The sequence below is a fragment of the Pogonomyrmex barbatus genome, unplaced genomic scaffold (assembly GCF_055798465.1).
Source record: "Pogonomyrmex barbatus isolate J1 unplaced genomic scaffold, ASM5579846v1 scaffold10, whole genome shotgun sequence".
NCBI classification, from domain to species: domain Eukaryota; kingdom Metazoa; phylum Arthropoda; class Insecta; order Hymenoptera; family Formicidae; genus Pogonomyrmex; species Pogonomyrmex barbatus.
Genome location: NW_028297099.1, coordinates 196 through 27,452, shown reverse-complemented (window position 1 = coordinate 27,452; position 27,257 = coordinate 196). Strand labels below are relative to the sequence as shown.

At 37.2% G+C, this 27,257-nt stretch overlaps 1 protein-coding gene, 1 long non-coding RNA gene and 1 pseudogene across 2 annotated transcripts; all 3 read right to left on the bottom strand.

The window, feature by feature from the left end:
- Positions 1–1,767: 1,767 nt before the first annotated feature.
- On the bottom strand, positions 1,768–10,936 carry LOC148937822 (uncharacterized). Its single transcript, XR_016141453.1, has 2 exons — positions 10,800–10,936; positions 1,768–2,587 (listed from the first exon to the last, which is right to left on the bottom strand). It is a non-coding gene; the product is annotated as an uncharacterized LOC148937822 (long non-coding RNA).
- Positions 4,270–9,613, bottom strand: LOC148937823 (uncharacterized). The gene has a single exon (XM_089085528.1). It carries the CDS (start codon positions 9,307–9,309, stop codon positions 8,299–8,301), a length of 1,011 nt encoding a protein of 336 aa, XP_088941654.1. The 5' UTR covers positions 9,310–9,613; the 3' UTR covers positions 4,270–8,298.
- A 1,553-nt stretch (positions 10,937–12,489) lies between the features above and the next one.
- Positions 12,490–17,398, bottom strand: LOC148937821 (uncharacterized; annotated as a pseudogene).
- Between the last annotated feature and the right edge of the window lie 9,859 nt (positions 17,399–27,257).

Sequence of the window (27,257 nt, the reverse complement as noted above, 5' to 3'; positions counted from 1 at the left end):
TCTCCTCCTTCTCCTTAGCTCCGTCATCAGAGTCATCACTGTCCATGATGACGGCTCTCCTCTTACGCGTAGAACGTGATCCCACGCTACTAGTAGTGGACATTCGGTCCTCCTCAGGACGGGACATGTTCCACCCGACTTCACCAGTGGGCCAGGATGTAGTCGCCTCTTTCGGAGTTGGCCTGTAGGGACCCTTATAATTGGGACCTGGAGGGCGGCCCCTGAGTTTTGGCCTAGCCAAAGCAGTTTCGTCCGTTGGTAAGGGGTCGCACGAACCAATCGAACGATCCCCCAGTGACGGCGATGGAGGGACGATGTCCCCCAAGCTCAGTCTCCTCGGTGTCCCGGGAGAGAGGCGCTCCACGCGCACCCTCACTTCCTCGAAACCAGTAACCCTCGGCCCACGCGGGCCCACGGGAGTAGACACACTCTTGTCCATTAAGGTAGCCTCGGTCGATTTAAATGATCCATCCGGTGAGTTTGATTGAAGCGGATCCATTCCTGTACGTGTTGTTATAAGCGGTTCGCCCATTATGGGAGCCCTACCGCGGTAGGGCTGCTTCCCCGCTGAAAAGATATCCTTAGTGAAGAGTACAGAAACCGAGAAGCGGCTTATCAGGCGGCCCACCCTATCTGCACTTATAATAAGACTCTACTAAAAAGGTTACGGGATAGGCCCGCGCCATGAATGATGTTAAAGGTTTATCGTCACCCCTATTACACGGACCCGTATCCCTCCGAAGGGCGGACATCCGTGCCTCAGGCTAGACGGTGCTGCAATTTATCCTATGCAGCTCCGGGTATGGGAGAATACTGGCCACATAACTCCCCACACACATGCCTTCAGGCTCCCTTCAACCCCGGCATAGGCTCCAGCCACTGGGAGGAGAGCGGCCATCGCGACATGGGGGTTCACGGGATCTTTACCTGCAGTCTCCTGGAGGAGGCTGCAGGACTTACGGTTACCCATATTACTACCCCAGAGGTCGCGACGCCAGCCTCAACCTCCCAGCCCGGTCGGGAGGCAACTACTCCCCCCTTGATTAGTCTACCGGGAATATCCAAGGACCCTCCACCATGTCTCACGCATTCATCACACATTCTCTCTCTCCCAGTCACACCAGCTCGGATATTCCGGGTGCGCGAGGCCCGTACTGGCTCCCCTGGAGGAGCCAGCCCCTGGAAATAGTTCGAGCATCTGAAATGATCAAATCTCAATAATGGCTAAACCGATCAAGTTCTAAGTAGGCTTGATCAATAGCTTGAATCCGATTTGCATAATAAAAGTATTTTTATTTTTCTACTACGTGTCCTACAATCAGAGATATTGCTACGCAAAGTCCGATTTGGAAATTTTTACTTTAAAAAACGTCATTATCGTCGCCTTTGTACGGCTGCAATGTCTATCACGAGATGTCATTATTAATCTTATCAACCCAGCGGAAGAGAGTTGGGATACGTGTCTCTCGATACCTTCGAAAATTGTAAAAGTTATTAGGATAACATAATAAAATAGGAGATTATAAGGAAAAAAAATTGAAAAAAAAATTGCTATCTATTTTATCGATTGCTGCCGGTAATATGATATTTTATTATCTGCAGGACACCAAATTTAAGTTGTACTTCTTGTAATCTCCTACCTCATTATGTTATCCTCATAACTTTCATGATTTTTCGGAAAATGGAGAGGCGCATATTTCGACGATAGACGTGTATTTCTAATATCTTGTTTCACTACTGAGAATGAGAAAAAAGAAGACAAAGATAATTAGAAAGAAAGTTATTTATATGTAATATTATACTTTTAATTGTGTATAAATATTAGAAGATTGATGTTATGAGACGTATTAGTCCGCATATTTTTTTTTTATTATGGCATAATAATATATATTTAAATAACCAATTATCAAACTCGCCGCAACATCATATAACATATATAACATAACATAATTAACATCATATAACATATATAATATAATTACATAATAAATTACATAAATTTAATAAAAATGTGTGTGTCGCTCCTCTTCCTGCTCTTCCTTCTCTTCTTCCTCTTCGTCTTCCTCTGCCGCAATATATATAGGGGCAGTGGAGAGTTGATATAAAAATCTTATAAAATTTTCCTGCTGCCTTCGTATGCCGGTTCGTCTTCCTCTAAGGCCTTCTTTCTGCAAAATAAAATAAAATATTTAATTATATCTTATAAAACAATATGTTTATTATATTAGACAGTGGGAAGAAGAGGGAGAAAGGGGAGGAGAGAGAGGGGGGAGAGGGAAAGTAAGAGCGAGAAAACGAGAAAAAGCGAGAGAGTGCGAGAGAGGAGAGAAAGCAAAAGCGAGATAATATGAAAAATTGAGAGAGTGCGAGAGAGCATTACCTTCGACGGGAATGACAGCAGGAGCGGCGGCACGGACGGCGGCAGGGGCAGCGGCAGGGGCGGAGACAGGAGCGGAGGCAGTGGGATTGGCGGCGTGGCAGCGGGATTAGCGGTGGTAGCATCGGCGGCGGCGGCAAAACTGTTATCTACTGCCTCGGCCGCAGCAATTAATGAATTTTCGAATTCCGTTCCAAAATCTATCTTCATCTGTAAATTTAAATAATATTTATTAGATAAATATTATTTAAATATATTAGGTGTACAAAACAGTTCTGAGCTTTTTTTTGTAAAATTCAATCTTTATTCAAAAACAAACAAAAAAATATTAATCAGCGAAATATTCCCCGTTTGCATCAACGACCTTTTGCCATTTTTCGGGTAGCTTGCGAATTCCTTGACGATAGAAGCTCACCGGCTTCGAAGCGATAAAGTCATCAATGCATTTTCATATCTCTTCAAATATCACGAAATGTGTATCAGCCAAATGATGCTGCAGCGAATAGGTAGTAATCGAAAGGCGCCATGTCTGGGCTATACGCCGCGTGCGGAGAAATTCCCAGCCTAACGCAAAGATATGGTCCTGAGTCGCTTTCGCAACATGTGATCGAGCATTGTCATGAAGCAAGATCACTTTACGACGTCCTTGGCCAGTAAATGGCCTCTTTTCTTCTAATGCATCGCTCAAATTGATCAATTGTTGTTGGTAGCGGTCTGCCGTGATTGTTTCATCCGGTTGTAACAACACACCTTTCCAATTCCACCAGATACAGAGCAAAATCTTCTTGGCGAGAATATTGGACTTTGGTGTCGATGTCGAAGGTTGACCAGGGTCAACCCATGATTTTCTACGTTTAGGGTTATCATAAAGAATCCACTTTTCATCGCCTGTAATAATTTTGTGCAGAAAATCTTTTTTCCGGAACTTTGAAAGCAAAGTGAGTGCAGTGTCACGCCGACGATTTTTGTTGTCTTCGGACAACATTCATGCGGAACCCATCTGCCTTCCTTCTGAACCTTTCCCATCGTATGTAAACGTACGGAAATGATTTGCTGCGTAACGCCAAACTGTTCTGCAAGCTCCTTTTCAGTTTGCGCAGAGTTTATATTCAGCAATGCTTCCAATTCATCCGTTTCAATCTTTTGAGGGCGTCCAGCACGTGATTCATCTTCAAGACTGAAATCTCCTTGGTGAAATTTTTGATACCATCTTTTACATGTAGTATGACTTACAGCATCCTCTCCATATGCAGCACAAATCAGTGGCTTCAGCAGCATTTTTCTTCAGATGAAACGCGAAATGGATGGAAAATCGAATATGCTCTTTTGTTATTGTCATCATGAACACTGATTTTTGAGGTTATATGCATCAAATGCCAAACCGTATGGCATTTTAGAAGGCCAAATGTCAATCACGCTTTAAAACCGCAAAAGGGCGGGAAGATATATAAAATTTAAATTGTTATTTCGGTTGTATGAAATCTGAAGCTCAGAACTTTTTTGTACACCTAATATATATATATATATATATTCGTGTTTTTTTTAATTATATTTAGAGGTTAGAGGAGCAGCGCCAAATGTTTTTACATAAAAATTTTTAAGCTTTAAAAATGCCGCGTTTTGTGTGCAGAAGCTATTAGTTCTGGCCTACAATGTATGATTTAAGCTTCGAGAAACTGATCAATCATAATCAATTATTCTTTTCACATTCGATTGTAATTGATCAATTTCTTATGGCTTAAAATTTAAATTATCTATTGTAGACAGGGACTTCTGATTCCTATTATCCATTTTTTATTGCGTGTATATATATATATATATTGTCGCGTTCGCGGCGTTAATTCCCGTGATCGCGATACTCGGCGGAGCGCTCTCGGAAAGGAAGAACACTGTTTTAAGAAAGACTCGCTCTTTATTAAACCAACGGTACAGAAACGCGTCCGGCCACCGCAGAATCCGGCCGTCAAATCTAAAAAACAGTCGGAGAACGACGCGTTGCCAAGGGCCGATCCTCTATTCGAACTCTTATCGATTGATATTGATTATTTCTTAGCAGCGCCGAACGGAATACCGCACGGCCGCAACACTGCCCCCCTCTTCATAAAATTGTCGTCCCGACAATTCTTCCTCTTTCAAGAACTTCTTCTTAGGAAAAGACTTCTGGGCTCCTGGCGACTTCCTGCCCTACCCTGGGCTGCTGCCTCAGGTTACCGGGCGCCGCTACTTCCAATCCCAGTCTTCTCTACTCTTCAGAAGAATCTTGTTCTTGAAATTCTCGCGCGTTTCACTCTTGACTCTTCGTCTTGAGCTTTGCGCACTTCTCTCTTCTATTTTTCGGGCAAAGTGGGGGTAATCGTCGTGGACCCTTTCGTCTTTCTAAAAGACACACTAAGCCCCTGCCTCGGCATTCGCCCATCGTCCCCCGGAAAAACCACGACTCGGAAAACCGGGGGCGAGGCAGACTTCTTTTCAGTTTGAAGCACGAGCCTGAAGATCTTGCTTGGTGGTCAGGCTCGAGGATCTCCCCACGACGCTTCTCACGACGGAAGGAAGCTTAAAGAAAAATAAAACAGAACACAGTAACTCAAAACAATTAACAAGAAATAAAAGTAATGTCGAAATTGGAAAACCGGGCCCCGAAAATCTCTACTTAAAATTCTTCCCTTTCCCTATACGGAGCTAACCTGTCAACATGCACAACCTTGCTTTTCCGACCACCTGAACGAGAAATACAGAAAACTACATCACTAATTTTCTTAATTATCTCAAAAGGCCCCTCCCAATCGTTCTGTAGTTTGGGAGACCTACCCTTCTTACGATGAGGATTAAATAACCAAACCTTCTGTCCTTCCTCAAAAACGGGATGCCTAGCCTTTCGATCATAGCGGCACTTGATCTTCAAAGACCTTGATTCTAATCTCTCTCTTACTCTCTGATGAATTTCATCCAGCTTCTGCCGCAAATTTCGAACGTACTCCTCCGCTGACTCGGAAAAACCATAACTGGGAGGAGTACCTCTTAGCAAATCCATCGGCAAGGTAAGATCTCTTCCGCAAAATAATTCTGAAGGAGTTACGCCTGTAGCCTCATGTTTAGAGGTCCTATAGGCAAGAAGAAACATGGGAATCCAACGATCCCAATCCTTTTGATTCTCTTCAATAAACTTTGACAAATACTGTAAAATCGTCTGATGTTGTCTTTCAACTTGACCATCAGACTGAGGATGAAGAGCGGTCGTCCTCGTTTTCCTAATTCCCAAAATTCTCATCAATTCTTGAAAGAACTGTGATTCAAAATTCCTTCCCTGATCAGTATGAAGTTCCAACGGGACCCCATATCTAGAAACAACCTGATTAACAAAAATTTCTGCTACCGTAGTAGCTCTCATATTTTTCAAAGGAAAAGCTTCTACCCATTTAGTGAAACAATCAACAACAACTAGGAGATACTTGTTGCCTGAAGAAGAAACAGGTAACGGGCCTAAAATATCCATCTGAATCCTCTCAAAAGGAGCTCCCGAATTAAAGATCTGCAAAGGAGATTTCCCCTTATCTGCAGCACCCCTCTTCGCAATACAAATCTTACAGGTTCTGCACCATTCCTCAACATCCTTCTTACAGGTTGCCCAATAAAAACGTTTCCGGATCTTTTCCAGCGTTTTATTGATCCCGAAATGCCCTCCAGAAGGAGTATCATGAGCTTCTTCTAAAATCTGCTTCACTTTGCTTCGCGGGACCATCAACTGAAGAAAACTGTTTTTCAAATTAGGAGCCTCCCATCTCTTATGCAAAATCCCATTTTGGACTTCCAAGGCATGCCATTGATGCCAATAGATCTTGGCTGACAATCCTTTCGAAGAAACTTCCTCCCAAGAAGGTCGCAAATCATTTTCTTTCGCAAGTAAAAACATTGCCAGTTCCTGATCCTCTATTTGAGCCAATCCTCAGAAGAATCCTCACGCAAAACAATACGAGCAACTACTTTATCCTCCAAAAGCCCTCTCTGAACTTCCACTTTAGAACAGAATCTACATTTTTCTTCTACACAAGGGCGTCTCGAAAGACCATCGGCATTACCGTGTATAATCCCCTTTCGATGAACATCAAAATTGTATTGTTGTAACCTTTCCATCCAGCGAGCCAATTGTCCCTCCAAGTCTTTGAAGGACATCAACCATCTCAAAGAAGCATGATCAGTTCGAATAGAGAAACTCTTTCCGTACAAATAATGATGAAAATGTTTCATCGAATCTACCAAAGCTAATAACTCTCTTCTTGTTGTGCAATAATTCCGCTCAGGTTTGTTCAAAACTCGACTATAATAAGCAATGACCCTCTCACAGCCGTCCTGAACTTGTGAAAGTACCGCCCCTATTCCAAAACCTGAAGCATCCGTATCCAAAATCATCTTTCCTTCCCCCTTCGGAAAGGAAAGAAGAGGTGCAGACGTTAATGCCTGTTTTAACCTCAAAAATGCTTCTTGACATTGCTCAGTCCATTCAAATTTAGTCAAATTCTCAGTTAATTTAAATAGAGGCTTCGCAATTGAAGAAAATCCTTTAACAAACTTCCGATAATAAGAGCAAAATCCAAGAAAACTCCGGACCTGTTTCTTATTCTGAGGAACTGGCCACTCAGTGACCGCTTCAATCTTCTCAGGATCCGTAGTGATCCCGGCAGAAGAAACAATATGACCCAAATATTTTACCTGTCTCTTAAATAAATCACATTTCTTTGGGTTAACACTAAGTTTCGCAGCACGAAATCTCAGAAGAACCTCTCTTAAATTCTCTTTCATTTTCTCAAAGGTTTTGCCAAAAACTATCACATCATCTAAATAAACCAGGCAAATTTTCGAAAGTAAACCCCGTAACACCCGTTCCATAAGACGTTCAAAGGTAGCTGGGGCATTACACAGACCAAAAGGCATCGCAACAAATTGCCAAAGTCCATTCCCCACAGAAAAAGCAGTCTTTTCCCTATCTTCGGGACGAATTTTCAGTTGCCAATAACCACTCTTCAAATCTAGAGTAGAAAACCAGGCATTTCCCGATAACTGATCAAGAAGATCGTCAACCCTTGGTAGCGGATAAGAATCTTTTTTCGTAACCGCATTCAATTTCCGAAAATCAATGCAAAATCTAAGAGATCCATCTTTCTTCTTTACCAAAACTGCTGGAGAAACCCAAGGGCTTGAAGATTCTTCAATTACCCCTTGTTCTTTCATGTCCTCCATAATTTTTTCAACTTCTGAACGCATATGAATTGGAATTCTCCTAGGAGCCTGTTTGATAGGACAAGAATCCATTAATTCAATTTTATGTTGAAGAACTTCACACTTTCCTGCAACAGCTTGCTCCGAAAACACGTCACGAAATTCTCGCAACAATGTAGCGAAAACTAATCTCTGATCTTCCTCCAACTCTCGGGAATTATTATTAAAGAATTCTTCCAACTCCGCGGGCACAGCTTCGTCCTCTTGCTTAATTCGACGACAAAAATCTTCCCTATGACCTCCACGGAGAAAAGATTCTATAACAGTTTGCATCCCTATTCGTGAAAAGAAATCCGCGCCCAAAATACAATCCTCTCCAATATCGACAACGAAAATCGGTAACTCTAAATCAAATCTCCCTAACTTTATCTTAGCAAATATTTTAAAACTAATCGGGACTCTTTCCCCCGTAGGATATCTCAAATTTTCTTCCTTAGCTGAAAAACGCTTCCCTTTTCTCCCTATAAATTTACTACTCACTAAGGTCACATCGGAGCCCGTATCCAATTTAAAAAAACAATCTTTCCCATTAAGAGAGCCTTGAAAAACAAAATTTCTTGATTTTTCACACCCTCTCTCAAAACGCCTACAAACACCCGGGGCATTTCTTCCATTTGTCGAGCCCGCCCCTGTAAGTTCGACAAAACCTATTTTCCCTGCTGTGAAATAGAAAGTGATGGACACTCGGAACGGAAGTGCCCTTGTTTTCCGCACTGCCAACATTCCTGTTTCTTTTGAATTTTAAAATTCTTCTTTTTCATAAAATTTAATCCCCTCGTTCCACGAGATTCTACTTTAAACCCGTTCAAATCAGGATTGCTCTTATAATTCGAGCAATCTTTAACCTCCTTAAAATTAAAATTTCTCCGCTCTTTTAAACAATTCTCCCTAATAATTTTAATAGCCAAAGCTCTTTCTACCGCAGCCCTCAAAGACGTTAACCCTTCTAGCTGCAATGTCTGTTTAACATTCACATCAGACAATGCAAGTACAAACTGAGAACAAGCAATTTTGTCACGAACTCCAGGAGAACATTCAGGATAAGCTAATCGAGATAAACGCTCGATATCCGAGCCTAATGCAGCTAAATCTTCTCCGAATCTCTGTTTTCGATTCGTAAATTGATAATAATAATTTTGCGAGGATAAATTTTCTCCAAAACGTAGTTCTAAACGCGCGATTAAATTTTCAAATTGAGAGTTCTCAAAATCCGTGCCCCCTTCCAAAATCGCACGCGCTTTTCCTCGGAGACATGACGCTAATACGACAGCTTTTTCCGCGTTTCCCAAATTATTCGCCCGCGCAATTAAATTAAATTGCGTAAGATATTCGCGCAACGGAACACTACCATCATAAATATCGGGCTTAAGCTTCAAGTCGGAATTAAAATTTGAAAAAGGAAATGACTGGCCTGATATCGGACGTTGCGAAATCTCTTCCTGCGGACCGGGCATAGAAAATGTTTCTGTCTCTCGACGAGCGCGCTCCTCCCTCAGAGAGCGAAGCTCCTCTAGCGTTAAGCGAAGAATCTCCTCCAAATTCGGAGACGCCTCCGGTCCTTCCGCTCGAGTGCAGGCCCTTTTTCTCGCAGAGATCACTCTCCGACTTTTCGCCTCTTCCTGTCCAGTCCCCGTCTCTTCTGTTTGTCGCTCCGCCATTATCTCTCTCTCACACACACACACGAATCGAAAAATTCGATCCCGGACGAGCCCCCAAAATTGTCGCGTTCGCGGCGTTAATTCCCGTGATCGCGATACTCGGCGGAGCGCTCTCGGAAAGGAAGAACACTGTTTTAAGAAAGACTCGCTCTTTATTAAACCAACGGTACAGAAACGCGTCCGGCCACCGCAGAATCCGGCCGTCAAATCTAAAAAACAGTCGGAGAACGACGCGTTGCCAAGGGCCGATCCTCTATTCGAACTCTTATCGATTGATATTGATTATTTCTTAGCAGCGCCGAACGGAATACCGCACGGCCGCAACACTATATATATATATATATATATATATATATATGTATATGTGTGTGTAGCGGATTTATTGCTCTGCTAGTAAGGCTGTGCAGGCACCGCCTTGTCGAGGAAGGCAGGCTCGAGTCCGTAAGAGGTCTGAAAGACAGAAGTAGGCAGAAAAACTAAGACGCGCTACGATTTTGTTATCCGAGCGTCGCCAGCAACGTCTCGCGAAGTTCTGACTCGGTCACGTTTATTCTTGAGCACACAATCGTTAGATCTAGAACTTGTCAAAGTCACAATGTTAACCGAACAAAGACGCGATATTTACAACGCTTAAAAACTAATAACACAGAACAAAGAGATCGAAAACATACAATGCCAGCAGGGGCACCGCGAACACGAGAACAGTGCGCGACAGTGTTATTTTCACGTAACGTACAATGCCAGCAAGGGCACTGCGGACACGGAAGAACGTTCGAGAAAAAAATACTAAATACTAAAGACGAGGAAACGCAAAGAATAAAGAAAAGAAAGAACACACTAAAATATATGTCGCTCGCAAAAGAAAGGCGAAGAGCCTGAAACGCACGGTGCGTGTGCACGCAAGACGCTCGCGAAACGCTGGGAAAACGCAGACTAGAACGAAACGCGACACGGGCGGAAAACGAGACGGCATACGTTTGCTAGCAAAACGGAACGCTGGCGCGGGTAAAACGGAGCGCACGCGGAAATAGATGACGGTACAATTATAAGCGCGAATAAAACGACGGAACTAGGTTATGCGGGTAAACGCGGAACGCGGTTGCAACGCCTGCGAAAACACGAATAAAGACGTCACTCGCGAGCGAGAGAGAAACGCACGGTTGATCACTCACGAGCGCGAGAACGACGGAACACAACGAGCAGGAGAGAGACACCTCTCACGCGTGAAAGAGAGCGAGACAAGACATGACTATGCGCGAGCGAGAAAGAGAGAGCACGAGCGCACTCGCGTGTTGCGCGCAAGCGAGAGAGGTGGAGGCGCACGCAGAGCGAGAGAGGCGGAGGCGCACGCAGAGCGAGAGAGGCGGCGAGCACACAACGCAACAGGTGCGGCGCGACGCACGTAGTCGCACAGAGCCGGCGAGACAGAACTTTTAACACTCCACAGTTTTTATCGCGATACTTTACACTGCGCGGTCGCTGTCACGTACCGGTCACGACACAGCAACGCGTTGACACTGACGATGCCGGAGTCTTTCTCTTTCTTCTCTCCACTAGACGTGTGGCTGCTGCGTGTCCGTTGATTGACGCGTAATGGCCGTTCGACACACTGCGCGTGGTAATGGTCGACGGGTAAGAAGGCGGAAGTCACCACACTAGTCATGGCACCAACGTCTGCTTCCCCGGAGGACGGTGGCGCTCGGTGGCGAGCGCGCGAGGCTGCGGAGCAGCGACCGGGGGCAAGGGCGCCACATATATATTATATGGTAAAGTGATAAAAATGACCTGTTTAAAAAAAGGTAAAAAAAGGGTGTCAAGTATAGGGATGTGCTTGAAAAAAAGAAGAAATTGTTGTACTAAATCAACGCTTTAAAATCGCAAAAGGGCAGGAAGATATATAAAATTTAAATTGTTATTTTGGTTGTATGAAATCTAAAGCTCAAAACTTTTTTGTACACCTAATAAAAAAAGAATTAACATTAACACGAGAAATATTTATCATTTATTTACAATTATTTTCAGAACAAAATGGTAAATTAATAAAAATAGATAAATTTAATTTGGGTGCAGTACCAACAACTACAATATCAGTAGGGGGGTAGTAGGGGGGCAATTTTAATGAATGCCATTTTTCATCATGGATCATCTATTGAAAATGGTCATTATACAAATATATGTAGAGATGAAACGTCTAATGGATGGATAGACATTGATGATGCGCAAATTAACAAGAAAAAAATGGCCTAGAGGAGCAAAAAATGTGTATATATTTTTTTTAAAAAAGATTATTAAAAAATAATTGAATATTGATTGTTTTTTCTAGTATATATAAAATAATAGTATATATAAAATGTTTCAATGCTAAATAATAAATACTATTTGTTACTAAAAAAATGAGTAATATCCTCGTAAAATTATCTTTTAAAAAATAACGCCAAGTTCACGCGCCCGTTTTCTTATTTATGTAAAAGAAAGAATTTTATACAAAAATTTTCATCTACAAAAATCTTTCTAATAATAAATTTCATATTGGTACAAAAGATGTTATATGAAGAACTGGCGCCAACTTCTAATTTAATAAAATAAAAAGAGCTTTACATTGAAATATATTTTATTTTGTAGTTTATTTTTATTTGAAAAATCGTTTCATTATTTCTACAAAAAACATATCAAAAATTGGCACAAACTTTTATTTTAATTTTATTTTATTTTAATTATATAAAATAGAAAAGAAACTTTGCAAAGGTGAAAAAAGATGTTATCAATCTAAAATTAATGTCAATTTGTAGTTGCCAAAAAAATTTTATTGAATTATTGTACATGTGTTTATATAAAAATACAATATAAAAGAAAATCTAATGTGTAAGAAAAAAAAACGACGTACAAAAACTTGGCGCATCCGGGTCATCATATCTATAGTGATTAATAAGATATTCATGCTGCCGTTTAAGATAACGACCATTAGTCATCTTAAAGAACTTAATTTTTTTACTTTGTGGTTTTATTTTCGTAATGTCAAACCACTGTGCAAATTTATATAATGACATCGATTCTAATTCTTCTAGTCTCTCTGGATAATGATTATCTATTAAAAATGGATAAAATATGCTGTAGAATTTTTATCAAGAATTTTAATTTCCTTATAGCTTTTGACTTTCCTGTATCGTATCTGATTAACATCTAACCATCTAACAGTCGTATTTGGATCAGTCCCATATAATGGAATACCCAGCAATGTATCAGCAGCTTCAAGAGCTCCACATTCCCTATTATTCGTGAAGCGCAAAGCAATATTCCAAAGATAGCTCGCCAGCGATTTGTTCTTATTTTTATCAAGGACAGAATCAGATAATTCACACTTTCTTGCCTTATTCAAATATTTAGTAACATAATAAGTAAGTAAAAATGATTTTTCACCTATAAATTGTATATCCATGTTTCCTTCCCACGCAGTAAGAAGGATAGAATTATAATCATTTATACTAATTTCAATATCGGTTCGAAGAAGATCATAAAGCCTACTTTTATATTTTAATTGTTTCCTACCTGCTATTGAACTTATGATATCTCTCATAACAAATGTTTCCGTAACACGACGCGGAAAACCGAAACGACATACACGAACAACTTTGCGTCCTACCTTTTTAGAACGAAGACAATCGTTATGTTTGTGTTGATATGTATTAACTCGTTTGTATAATAATGGTGAAATATTTTTATCCAGCAATTTACAAGTTATATGTTGTAAAATAAACGTAGACACTTCTTCTGGAGAAGATTCACCAATAATTGATGTATTTTTAACCCAAAGTAACAAATGAAAATGTTGAATACCTCTACCTTGATATTCTCGTCTCCAAAAGTAATGTATTATTTCTCCGATCGGATGATCTTTGGAACAAATAAAATTAAGCATTGCCCGAAACTTATTGTCGAGAAATCTCGATGATACAGGATCTCTAGCAATAAGAACACTGGTAGATAAAGAAGACTCATTAGATCCATTTACTTCACGAATATATTCGCCTAATTTATTCCACATATACTCGCTAGGACTCAATGTTAGAAACCACGTTGCAGGATCGTAATATTGCATCATACAATTTAAATCACTTCTTGGTTTATGCCAATATTGTTCCGTATTTCTTAAAGTAGAAAAAATAGTACTTAAATCAGATTCTAATAAATCTTTTTGCAATGCTTCTAAATATTCTAAAGCCATGTAACGGTCTCGCAAATTAGTTATATTCAATTTATGATAAATACCACGATTTAATTGACGTATATTCGCATTACTTAATAAATAAAATAAATATTGTTGGTTTAATCTATATTGTGGATGTTTTGATTTTAAACGACATTTGATAAATTCATGATCATGAAGTTTAATTGATCTAGTTTGATATTGTCCATTAATACCAAAGGGATATAAATCTGGGAAACATAACAGATCTAAGTCTTTTTCACGGTTATCTAAAGGCAAATCTTGAATTTTTAACATTTGATATAGGTTGGTAGCAGATTCGCGTGTTTTTTTTTTTTTCATATAAAGGATAAATGGTATATTAGTCATCGTGACCATCACTGTCATCAACAATCTGAGTTAACATTGCTTTGTACTGATTATTTAAGATAGTTTCTACATTATTGTTCATTTCTTCCATTGTACTTTTGGACTCGATAATTTGTAATTGTCATCCAAAACAAATTCATCATTGTTTTCCGCTTCCTGTATTTGAAATTCTGGATTATTCAATTTCTCTAAACATAATGTATTGTGAGTTTTTGGCAATGTAATATGACGATAAAGAGGATTATTATGCTTTAACCATATTAAAATATTAAATACTTTTTTAATATTTACGATTTCTTTCCAAATAATCTTAGATTTTGTCGGAATATTTCTAAAATGTATAATTCATGATTTATATTTATTGAATCGGTATCCTTACATAATTTGTCCCACGTTTCTTGTAAAGGAAATGATAAATGAAAAATTTTACCTTTTTGTATCATTGGCCTTTAAGACATTTTTTATTAATAACAGTTCCCATTTTAACAATAGTTTGAAATACCTAGCTCTTTATATGAGAATTTTTTCGAATGTATTAAGAGATGCTATTATTTCGGGTACATCATAAACAATGAGATTATTTAAAACGCAATAGGCATTAACCCGTTACGGAATTTGCGTTCACAATAATCACATATATACTGTGAATTAATACTTTGTTCCTTTATATATGCCATTAAATCTCTCCAAACTGGAATATTTATTTGTGCTTTAAACTTATTAATTTCAGATACATTTGTTTGTAACAAAGTCTCTCACATGATACATAAACATATCGAGGAGTGTCCATGGAGCACTTAGTTAAAAGCTTTAAACGCGTTTTTATATTTATAAATATCCTCATTACTTAAAGTAGTATCGGTATACTGGTGTCTATACATACGATTTGCTGTTTCTTATGCCAAAGTTATAATTTGATTTAATGTATCTAAATCAGCAAATGTTAAAGCTTTCTCTAAATTTAATATTTTTTCATAGAAATTTGTCATTTGATAAATTAAACGTTCAAAATATCTGACCAATGGAAAATGAAGTGATAAGAATTGAATAGGAAGAAACATCGCTTTGCAAAGAGTTGTATCAATGTAATAAATATGTGACCCAATTTCATATTTGAATTCTCTTTTATTGTATCATTTATGAACTTTTTGTAATAATTCTGGTATTCTCTTAAAAGTACATGTGCTTATTATTCGGAGAAATGTTTCATAATGATCAATTAGAATTGGATCATGAATTTTACATAATTCGTTACATAACCATGTTTTTTTTGTTTGTTCTTTTATTAAAGGTAATACATTTGTATTTTGATCTTTTAATTCCAGAGTTTGTGATAAAGTAATATTACGATACATAGAATCGATAAAATAATTTTCAGACGAAATTGTATGCCTCGATTTACCACAAAATGCACTTAATTTATCACTAATTGTTTTACATTTAATAGCAAGACTCAAGCATACTTCTGATTTCTTTTTTAGTAAAGCTAATATTTTATATAATATTTTATATTGCGAACATAATCGATCTATCTCGAATATGCATACAACAACGTACGATTCTTTCAGCTTCTAACCGTTTTTTAACGTGATTTTTAATATCAAGTTTGTTATAAATCTTCTCAATAGCTTTAGGATTATAAAACTTAATATTATTTCGTGACCAAAATTTTTCATACTTTTTAATAATATTTTTGGCAATATCGCGATTATTATTTTTAACAAAAGTGGATTTCAATTTCTTTTTTTCATAATATCGTTTATTATATAACCATTTTTGATCATAATTTATTTCTTTTTGTCTATTTCGTTTATGCTGAACATTTTTTAAATAACGTATTCGCATTTTTGCGCGATTATTTTCTAAATCCCTTTTGTATCGAAGCATTTGTTTAGTACGATTATTTTTTAAATCTCTTTTGTATCGATGCATTTGTTTAACACGATTATTTTCTAAATCCTGTGGTATCGATGTTGGTATCCTTAATCTCTCCTTCTCCAGTTGTTTGGATTATCACAAGATAGTGAGGAATTGATTCCAAAAATGACGCGTGAGCCAATCATTCTTAATGTTTATGACATGGTAAGTTGTAATTTTAATTTCGATCAAATGTTATTCTATTCAAATAATATACAACTGGAAGTTATTATTTTTAAGTTAATTGTGTTTAGTGCAACTGACTATTAAGTGATGTTATATTGTAGTATTGGATAAATATATCACATCTATTGGTCTCGGTGTGTTTCACTCTGGAATGGAATAGGGTATATATTATTATATATTATATTATTATATACAGGTATATATTAATTTATTGAATATATTATACACTCAGAAAATGTAGTAAACACACGCGCACACACACACCCACACACACACACACACACACACACACACACACACACACACGCACACCCATATCTACACCCATGCACGCGCGCGCACGCGCACACACACACACACACACACACACACTAGGTGTATGTTGTCTATCAAGTGTTATAGATGATTAGCATAATTCTCTTATCTTATAGGCAATCTATTCATATTGGATAAACAGATTTCACAGAAGAAGATGTTTCAAGAATTACTGCAGAGTTGGGCAAAGATTTCCGAGGCGATCGTTATCATTTGATGAACAAAAATTGTAATCATTTCAGTAGTCAGTTTACATTGGTATATTGGTTTTCTTAAGCGCGATACTGATAAGTAAATAATAAATGATAAAAGCAATATATTTCAGATTCTGTGTGGACAGGAAATACCTGGTTGGGTAAATTTGGCATATTTCAGTTCATGTGTACTGTTCCTTCAACGTTGTTTGCCAAAGGAATGGCTAACACCTGATGCTTTACAACATTCTCTAAGTCAAATTAGTCATCACGAAAGTACGCCACCATGGATACCTCGTTGTAACATTTGGCTAATGCTATTGAAATACACAGTCTAAAATGCCGTAGAAGTTATATATTTTAGATAATTAAACATTATAAAAAGAAATATTAATTAGAACTATTAATTAGGACTATTAATTAGGCTTATGCTCTCGTCTTCGCCTCCCTGCCCGTAATCCTCTTCGTCTTTCTGTAACATAAAATACCATTTTTCTTAAAAAATAGTTTACCATTTAAATATCTGAGTCATTATCATGTCTTTTGATTATTTAATTCTGATTAGAAAATTATTATTATTTGACCTTGAGAATTTGTGAAGACGGGTGTTGTGGCGACGGATGCTGTAACGGGTGCTGTAACGGCGGGCGCTGCGGCGGCGAACGCTGCGTCCTCCGAAAAATCAAATTCCTAAAATGAAAATTAAAATGTTTTAGTTAAAAGGTTATTATTAATATTTAGAGTTGTCTACTATACGAATAAGACGAGTTTTTTAATTAATTGATTGATTAATCGCATAATGTTTGCGTATAATGCGATTTATTAATCGATGAAATAAAAAATCATCTGTAATTCAAAAATATGAATATAACGATGGATTACTTACATCTTCTTCAATTTCCATTTTTGAAAATAAATGAAAATCTAACAGCGCTGCCACTCTCATATTATCATGCAGGACGCGGCAGTGCTTGCCGCATGGCGTTGATAGCGATAGCCAATCATTCTTTTGCTCTTATGGAAAGTGATATTGATTGGCTATTACGGAAACTTCTGCGGCGCTGCAAGCGTTGCCGCGTTTTGTGTGCAGAAGCTAGTTCCGACAGAGAGGAACCTGAGAGCGGCCGTGCCGGCCTTTTTCGTGACACCGTAAAAATCGCCGTACACTATCGCCGCTAACGTCTATAATTGAGCCGTGGAACTACAAGTCACATCTATTTTCCGACACTGCCTATAAAATCGTGTCTCGTGAAATAGATGTGCGAGTCCTACATGCTACATCGACAAATTGTAAATGAGAATGTATATATAATTATATATATATATATATATATATATATTTAATATTATATATAATATATTATTATATATAATTTTTTTTTATTTCAAATTGTTTATGTTAGTTATTGTACTAATAAAATATAAGCGTGATATTTAAATGAATTTTAATTTATTAAAGCAAAAATCTCTAATGTCTAAGATTATTGCACTTATCGTCCCGATAACAATTATCTTTTTACTTACTTATGAGATGTTGAAAACTTTCGGATTTTTTCGCATATAGTTAAGTGAGTGTATAAAATATTCGGGAGACGTTTATAAAATAAATTTTATTAATCCACAATTTTTGCTCGTTTATTTGGCCTTTAAATTTATATTGTAAAAAAAAGTACAACACCCCCCTCCCCGAGATGTAAATCACTCGCCCCAACCATCTCGCCACCCACTCCCCCAGCCGCCTCGCCATCCGCTTCCCCAACCGCCTCGTCATCCACCGCGACGGCAGCAATGGCAATGCGAGCACTCCATTCGTGCCTTCGTGTATCTAAATGAAATGAAAAGCAAATAAATGAGAAATATAATATCACACTATATAAATCATGCATTATAGAAAATACAGAAGTCTGTAACTTACATTTCGTTTCTCTGAGGAATCGCCCTCCTCTCTTTCTCCTCTTTCGATTTTCCTTCTCTTCCTCCGTATCTTCCTCCAACTTTTCTTTTATCGCCTCCTCCACATCCTTCTCTACATCCATTTCATCCACGCTTTCCTCCTTTGTTTTTTCTTTCTTTTCTTTCTTTTGAACTTCGGACCTGTAAAAAAATTTAATTCGTGTGTGTGGTGTGGTGTGTGTGTGTGTGCGCGCGCGCGCGCGCGCGCGTGTGTGTGTGTGTGTGTGTGAGTGAGTGAGTGAGTGTGTGTGCATGTTTCTTCTTTACTCTCTCCTTTTCTTATATAATAAAATGGTGCTCAACATATTTTTTTATTATTTTCTTTTTATGGATTTTATGAACTGTAACGTTCATTTTTTATTTTATTTATTTCATTTATTCAAAATGTTTTTCATTTTTCTATTCGAAGTATTGTTTCTTTTTTCTGCACGATTGTTGTATCTCGTACGAGAATATATTTTTACAATAATCATATATTTCAAAAATTCCATTCGATGATTATAACACTTATGATTAATATCCAACCATCCAGCGTGACTTTTATTCGTATGTACATATTCAGATACAATATTTTGAAGAAGGCGATTGAATGTCCAATGATGTTGCCACATACGTGTAAATGTCATTAACTGTGTTTTTGTAATATTTGTAAACGCTGCAGTTGATTTTATTAATTTTGTCACTGTTGAAGCATCTTCATCCTTATTTGAGTATTCTCGAAATTCTATATATTTTTCACTTGCATCATCCATGGGAGTTTTATCATATCATTGCAGCAATCCTCACAATTAGTTTGTTAGTTTTTGTAAAACTTCGACGTACCACAAATCCAGCGAAATATGCAATAGCATTTTCATCATAACCATACAATGGATTTATATTTTCTATATCTTCAAAATTTATATATTCTTCCACAAGTTCTACATCTTCCAAAAATAAATCGCTATCAAAGTTATTGTGAGCATCGCGTAATTTGCGTTTATAAGTGAGTTTTACGTTTTACGAGTTTGGTGATGGAAGAAATTATAGAAATTATAGAAGAATTATTATAGAACGGAGACTAAACCACACTGATGGAATTGAAAGCCGTGCCGAAGCATTTGGGCCTCTCTATTAAGGGCAATAAATAAGAACTATTAAAAAAATTCTACGACTATGAATCCTCGGGCGAAAAAGTGCTTGGGATAGATCCTGATGGAGGAAGCATCGATGAAGGTGAAGGAAGCGACACAGCAGCAAGGCGAGGAACGCGACGTCGCGAGAGAGGATGCGACAGTGGATCGCACCATAAAGTCTGTCGGGAGAGCTTCAGGATAGAACAAGCGGCACGAGACAGAAAGCTTGTGAATCTTGAGGGGAGAATTGGATAACAATCTATGATTTTCGGGTTGAGTGCGCCGATAGCTCAGAATAGTGGTAGCCACCAAATGTGGTTGGCCAGTGTGGGTGGATCAGTTGGTTGTGATGTATGAGTGGATTTGACGAAACAGACTTGATGTTCCTCTCTGCAAGCTCCCGTCAGTCCACGTTCGGACGAAGCGGAAAAATGGCGGCAAGTGTGAGAGGGGAATGGAGGTTGTCGTGCAGGTTCCCAAGATCCAAAGGAGGCGATCTTCAAATACTCATTCTATATATTTTCTACGTATAACTACAAAAAGAGAATAGATATGTCACGGGCGTGACGCGGGGGTTTGCGTCCCTCGGATGGTTGGCGTGCGGCCCGGTGTGGAAGAATCGCGTGGCCCTTCGCGGAGGCGCTGTGCTCGCCTCTCGCGAGCACCAGCCCCGCCGTGGTGCGTGGACCTGGCGCGAGTAGGCAGCAAGCTTCCACCGTGCGGGGCCTCCGTCTGCGTGGTGATGTTGTAAGAGGCCGGTCGGTGGTCCCGTCGGGGCGTCCCTGCGACGATGCTTCCGAGGTCGAGTGGGATGAGGCGCCATGAATGTCTGGAGTCCTCTGGATGCTGCCCGGGAAAGCTTGGAGTAGGCGGGCGGTGATGCGCCGCAATCTGCGGTGAGATCCTTGTCCGCAGTGGTATTGACGGCTCGCTGAGCGGACCCCTGCGGGCCGGAAAGTTCAGGGAACGGCCCGGCGTAGGCGGGCAGGTCCGCGGAGCTGAGCTCAGGCGCGGCGGTGTCCGTGGTGTCTTGACGTGTGGCTGTCCGTTGAGAAAAACGATGTCGAGAGGGCGCCAAATAGTGCCACCAATTGCTCTTCCCTGGAGGCCGGGGGGCGTTGGTTGCTCCTTACAGCAGGCGACGCGGGCTCTGACCGGCGCGAGGTCGCCGATGATCCGGGATGAGTTGGTGCCGGGGTGTCTCGCAGTCCTTCTGGCCGGTGAGATGTCCGCTCGGCGCTGGTCCTGGTGGCAACGGGGGTAGGTCTCCCCGCGGTGATGGCTGCCAACAGGTTGCTCGGGCACGAGCGGATGCAGCCACGAAATCGGCGGCAGTGCTGAGGCGGTCCCGACGTGGTGACGAAGTCCTGGTCCCGGGACGGCGTACTCCGATGACGTCCCTGCGGCGTGGCGCTCCTCCGGTGACGGGGCGATCAGTCGCTTGTTGGCGGGTGTACCAAGAGTCACGTCCAACGGCGTGTACGGCCGCTGAAGCGAACTCAGGCGAGAGGAGGCACGGCGTGCGCGGCCGCGTCATAGGGTAGAGGAAGCCCTCGATGGCGTGCACGGCCACTGAGGGGAGAATACGACCTATAGTGGTCGATAACGCCGGCCTTACAAAAGGGCCGTATAATGACCGCAAGCAGTCGGTCCTCAGTGCTTGCTTAAGCCGTGCGCGGGCTCCAGTACGCACTGAGGTAGTAGTGCTGAGCGGTGGTGCTGGCCGCTCTTATATAGCGGCGGAAACGAATTCCGCGCGCGAGTGGATGTTCGAGCGGTTGGTCATCTCACGGCGAGCGCGTGGATCATTCCCGTGCGCGGGCCCACAATGTCGGCGCGCGCCGGCGCGCTTGTTGATGGGCCGGAATGGCAGTGACCACCACAGTGGAATGATCGACAAACATGAATTTATATCTTATCTTTTCTTTACTTCCGATTTCAAGGGTCGCCGCAAATAACCTCTTTTTATATATATAATACATATTTTAATACATAACATAAATATAATTATAAGTAATTTTACATAATATATAATTCATAAATAAAAGATAATATAAATAAAAGATATAAATAATATAAGATAATATAGATAATATAAATAAATAAAAGATTATATTAACTTATAATAAATTAAGTAAATCTTTTGTAAGGCGCCTTTTCTTTAAAATTTTTAAATTCTTCTACTTCAAAAATTTTATAAATAAATTTTAAGTTTGTTATTGTTTCTTTTTCCCAATATTTTTGAAATGTATTATTTAAAAATAAATCCGTTTCTTCATTAAAATTGAATATCGGATGTGCTGCCGCATTCCGCGATGTTCGAAAATGTTGTAAAACTGCATTATAATCCTTTTTATCTATGCCTTTTTCTTTCATGTTGTCATAAAATTTCTTCACACGTTCTTTAGCCTTTACATCTTTAGCATAATGCATTAAATTATCAATCTATATTTGTTTAACTTGATTATCATTAAAATCTGGTTCTTCCAATATTGTAATTACAATATGTTTTCGGATTTGAAATTCGAACTCGCCCATTATAATTAATGGCAATATTTTCATCATTAAATTACTGCTATTATGATTTAAATTATTTATTATTAATTTTAATATTTTTTTTTCTTTTATGTGGAATTGCTCTTTCTTTATATTTTTTATTTTATTAATATAAAATTTTTCAAAAATAATATTTTTGTATTTTGAATGAAATCTGATATATGGATATATTATTAATTTTTTAATTATGCTCATTTTCCTATAAAAAATTTGAAAAATAATAATAATATATTGACGACGACAACGACGACGACATGGTTTAAATTTTTATTCGAAATTAGATTTAGATTTAGGGTAGAATTAGATATAGTGATACATGTTTAGATCGAACTTAGATATAGATTTAAAATTAAGATCTTTCTATCTCGACAGTTTGTAGGCAAATAATAATATACATATATAAATAATAATATTTTTTCCATAAATAATAACATTTTTATTAATTCCATGACATTTATCTAAAAAAAATGTTTTTTTTAAATTTGGACAAATATGTTTTTAATATAAAGCTGAAGTTTAAAATTGTCATAAAAGTCCAATTCCATTAAAAGTCTCAAAATCAGCAAGAGTTTCTCTTAAAAGATTTACAGACAAATGAAAATCTTTTCATAACTTTGACATGTATCACTATAAAATTACCTTTTTTTTAAAAAAAGGTGAAAAAAAGGGTGTCAAGTATAGTGGATATTGCCAACTCAAATGATTGTGTAAAATTTATATATTTATATAAAAGATTTGATATCAATAATTGGCGCCAAGTTATAGTCTTACAAACATGAAGCTACAAGTCCATTTTAGTCAAATTATATATTTCAATCGTATAAAAGATTTGATAAACTACTGTTTTAAAAAAATAAAACTCAAGCAGTAGTTTCTTCAATTTAAAAATAAATAAAAAATAAAAAATAAAATAAAAAATAAAAACCAAATTATATGTATATCTTTCTATCCATTAAAAACTTCTTTTTCTAAAACTTTCTTTTTCTAAAACTTCTTTCTTCTTTTCCAAGTGGTAATAATTATTTAGCTTTAAAATATTTTTATATCACAAAATTGCTATACTCAATTTACATTTTTATTACAAAGAATTATAAAGTAACAGTATAAAATAAATGATAAAATTTTATTTAAATAAAAAAAATTTTATGTAGAAACACTTGGCGCTGCTTAGATCAAACGAAAATATAATTTGGTTTTTATTTTTTATTTTATTTTTTATTTATTTTTAAATTAAAGAAACTACTATTTGAATTTTATTTTTTTAAAACAGAGGTTTATCAAATCTTTTATACGATTGAAATATATAATTTGACTAAAATGGACTTGTAGCTTCATGTTTGTAAGACTATAACTTGGCACCAATTATTGATATCAAATCTTTTATATAAATTTTACACAATCATTTGAGTTGGCAATATCCTATACTTGACCCCCTTTTTTTACCTTTTTTAAAAAAACGGTAATTTTATAGTGTGTGTGTGTGTATATATATATATATATATATATATATATATATATATATATATATATATATATATATATATATATATACCTAATAAATAAACATGTAATCTTATTATTTCATATATTCTATATATTCTATATATATATATATATATATATATATATATATATTGGAAGAAATAATAAACTTAAATAATCATTCATGCAATCCGATCAAACAATGTGTATATATATATATATATACACATACATATTGTTATTAAATAGTTTCAGATCAATATAAGTTGGGAATTATCAAATATCAATCTTTAAATTCTTTGTAAATTTTACAATTATATATATATATGTGTGTGTGTGTGTGTGTGTGTGTGTGTGTGTGTGTGTGTGTGTGTGTGTGTGAGTGTGTGTGTGTGTGTGTGTGTGTATGTAATTGTCTAATAATAAATAGTTGATTAGAAATATGATTCAAAATTATAATATATGTATAGTTCTCTAGATCTGTTATTTTTTTAATTGACAAATTTTCATTTTTATTCGATTTGGAACTGATTTTTCTAGAGTGATATAATAAGAGTATGTAGATAAGATTGAATAAAAGAATAATATCTTTGTTCTCTGATAAAATGAAAAATAGAACTTACCTGCAAAGTATAGACACAAACATGAGTTACACTCCGAAATTATTACAAATTGTCAAACTCGCCGCGAACGTCAACATCGTTGGCCACCACTCGGACGTACAGAAAAAGAATAATAGTAGTATGCAATTTATTAATACTACTAATGTTTCCTTTTTAATTTTAATATATGCGTATTTATTATTATATTGATACTCGAGAGGTCTAACCAAAAACACTACCGTGTTTACATCAATCAATTTTATCGACCCAGCGGATAAGTCAGGCCGATAAATTAGGGTCACTGCAGGACCCAGCGAATATTGGTTCGCTAGATTCTATAATAACCCTGACTTATCAGTCTGATAATTCGCTGGGTCGATAAGATTAATAATGACATCTCGTGACAGACATTGCAGCCGTACAAAGGCGACGATAATGATGTTTCTTAAAGTAAAAATTTCCAAATCGGACTTTGTGTAGACCTTGTGTATATCTCTGCTTGTAGGGCACGCAGCAGAAAAATAAAAATACTTTTATTATGCAAGTCGGACTCAAGCTATCGATCAAGCCTACTTAGAACTTGATCAGTATAGCCGTTATTGAGATTCGATGATTTCAGATGCTCGAATCTCGACGACTCGCGTAAAGTCACACGGCAGTGTTCTCGGTTGACTTGACACCTGAGACACTATCGTGTCTCCTGATCATACTCTACAATGGAACTACTTGTATTGCTCATGACTTTTTCTACTTCTTTAGTGAAACGACTTGGTTGAGTGATAAGAGCCTCACTTTCTGGACATTGAACGTTGCCTTTGTCACTCATTTGGATATATCCTGTTGAGAGTATATGTCTAATGGATAATCGTACCATTCTTGCCGTTGGATTTGGATTAAACCCTCCGCGTTGTCTAAGTTTAGAAAATAAGTGCTCCACCGAATCTTGGTTACACAATCCTGTTGTAAGTTCAAATCCTTCAAATCGATTTGCAAATCTCTCATAGGTTGCAAGAATCGCTCGTATAGTTAAAACAAAGCCTCTAAAACAAAGAATTTGTGTTATTTTGTTTGGTGATTTTGACCATCTCGAGCACCAATCAGTAAAATCTGTTAACAGAATATTTAAATCAGGATTTTTGGAGGACAATGGTCGTTTTCCGCCAAATCTAACTATAATACTATAACTATTACAAGCGTCGATAATATTATTCAAATGTTCTGCAAAATCAGCAGTTGCTTCTCATCAGTTTCAGCATTTAATTCTTTTTCGTGGCCAGCTGTTTTTATCGCAGCTGCGAAAGTATGGCTAAATAGGAAAGCTCTTTTAACGTTCATCGCTTCGAAATTGTTTGGATGAATGTGCGCTTCTGTAATGTGAGATAATATATTTGAGCCTCCTTTTGTAGCATTGTCGATAGACCACGTCATTTCGAAATCTGAATATGATGCAACTATTTTTCCATCACAGTAAAGATTTGTATATGTCCTCAAGAAACTTGCCAATCTTTTTATCAAATGTGGAAAATCAAATGAAGCGTTATATGTTTTTCCATTGTGTGTAAAATATGGTTTCTCTATATTAATGCCCAGTTGACTATAAGCACTTTGATTACTTGTGCCTTGATCGCATATTAGAAGTTGCACTTCAGCTCCTGTTTCATTTAATCTATCTAGGCATTCTTTCACTAATATTATTATATCCTCCTTCATGCATTTTCCCGGTAAGAAATATGCTAGAGGTTGACGCCATGGATGATGCGCATTTAAACTGTCTAAACAGAACACGAAGACACATTTAGATTTATCTGATGATCTTCCTAAATGTCCAAGATCAACAAGGTCTTCAATTAAATTTAATTTAGAAATTTAATTTATTCCTCATAAGTTTTTATAGACATTTCGTCCCATTTCAAAGCGCATACTCTTTCCTCTAACGGAATATGAAAAATTTTTTCTTTTAATTATTTAAATATAAAATCGCAAAATCCTGGTTGTATATTAAATTCTTCTAGCCACCTCCTAATGGTTCGTTGTCCAGGAAAATTACATCCCGCTTTTCTTAAGCGACAGAATGCAGAAGGTGAATAGAAATATAATTGTCTTGAAAGATTTTTTTCCTCTTCTGTGTATGGTGCGTGTCTTGTATGTAGTTGCAAATTTATCATTGATTTTGCAACAGGATGCAGATTTTGTTCGTGTATCAATTTTTTTAACATCTTTTTCTTTGACTGTGATCTTTTTGACAGTCTACATTTTCTAGCGATACGTAAGTGATATTTTAAACATTTTACTTGATTTCGCAATCGATTTATCTCAAATTTCAAAGATTCAATTATAATGTCAGAGTCTTTAACTTCCTTTGTCGTTTTCTTTTTATTTTCTTCTCTTTCGTTATTTGCATTATTATACATAATAATTGTCGAATAATCGAAACTTTTTCATGCATAGGTAGCTCAAAATTCATCCATTCCGGAATATCTTCTTTTTCTGAATTATGGAAACGTAAATGTGATGACTTATACGTTTTTACTGGAGGCTCTTGTAATAATTGTTTTTCTATTATTATGTTTTTGGAAATAGACATAAATGATATTAAATTTTCCTCAGATTGGAGTTGCCTCATATTTTCTGATAGGCAAGGGTCTGTGTCATTTGAATTTTTTCTTTTTTTAGAAAGTTTTTTGGAATTGATTTGAGAGACACTTAAATGATATGGAATTGGCACTGCATCCCTTTTTAATCCTTTCTTTATACTTTTGGGATTAAATGAATCTAGAATAAAATGATCTTCGCACAATCCAGCACGTCGAATGGAACTGGGAGACCATCTTTCTAAATTAGTATTCCCTATAATAGTAATGAAATAAAAATATTGACAATTGTATATTTCTTGAAGCAGTATAAAATAATAATAAAATAAATAGAGAAATTAAACCATGTAGACCATGAGAGATTAAATCATGTTAAATTTCGTACGCCATTAAAATATATATTTTTCGTGTAATTAAAAATTTTTGCAGGTAAGTAATAAAAGTTATAATGAGGATGATAAGAA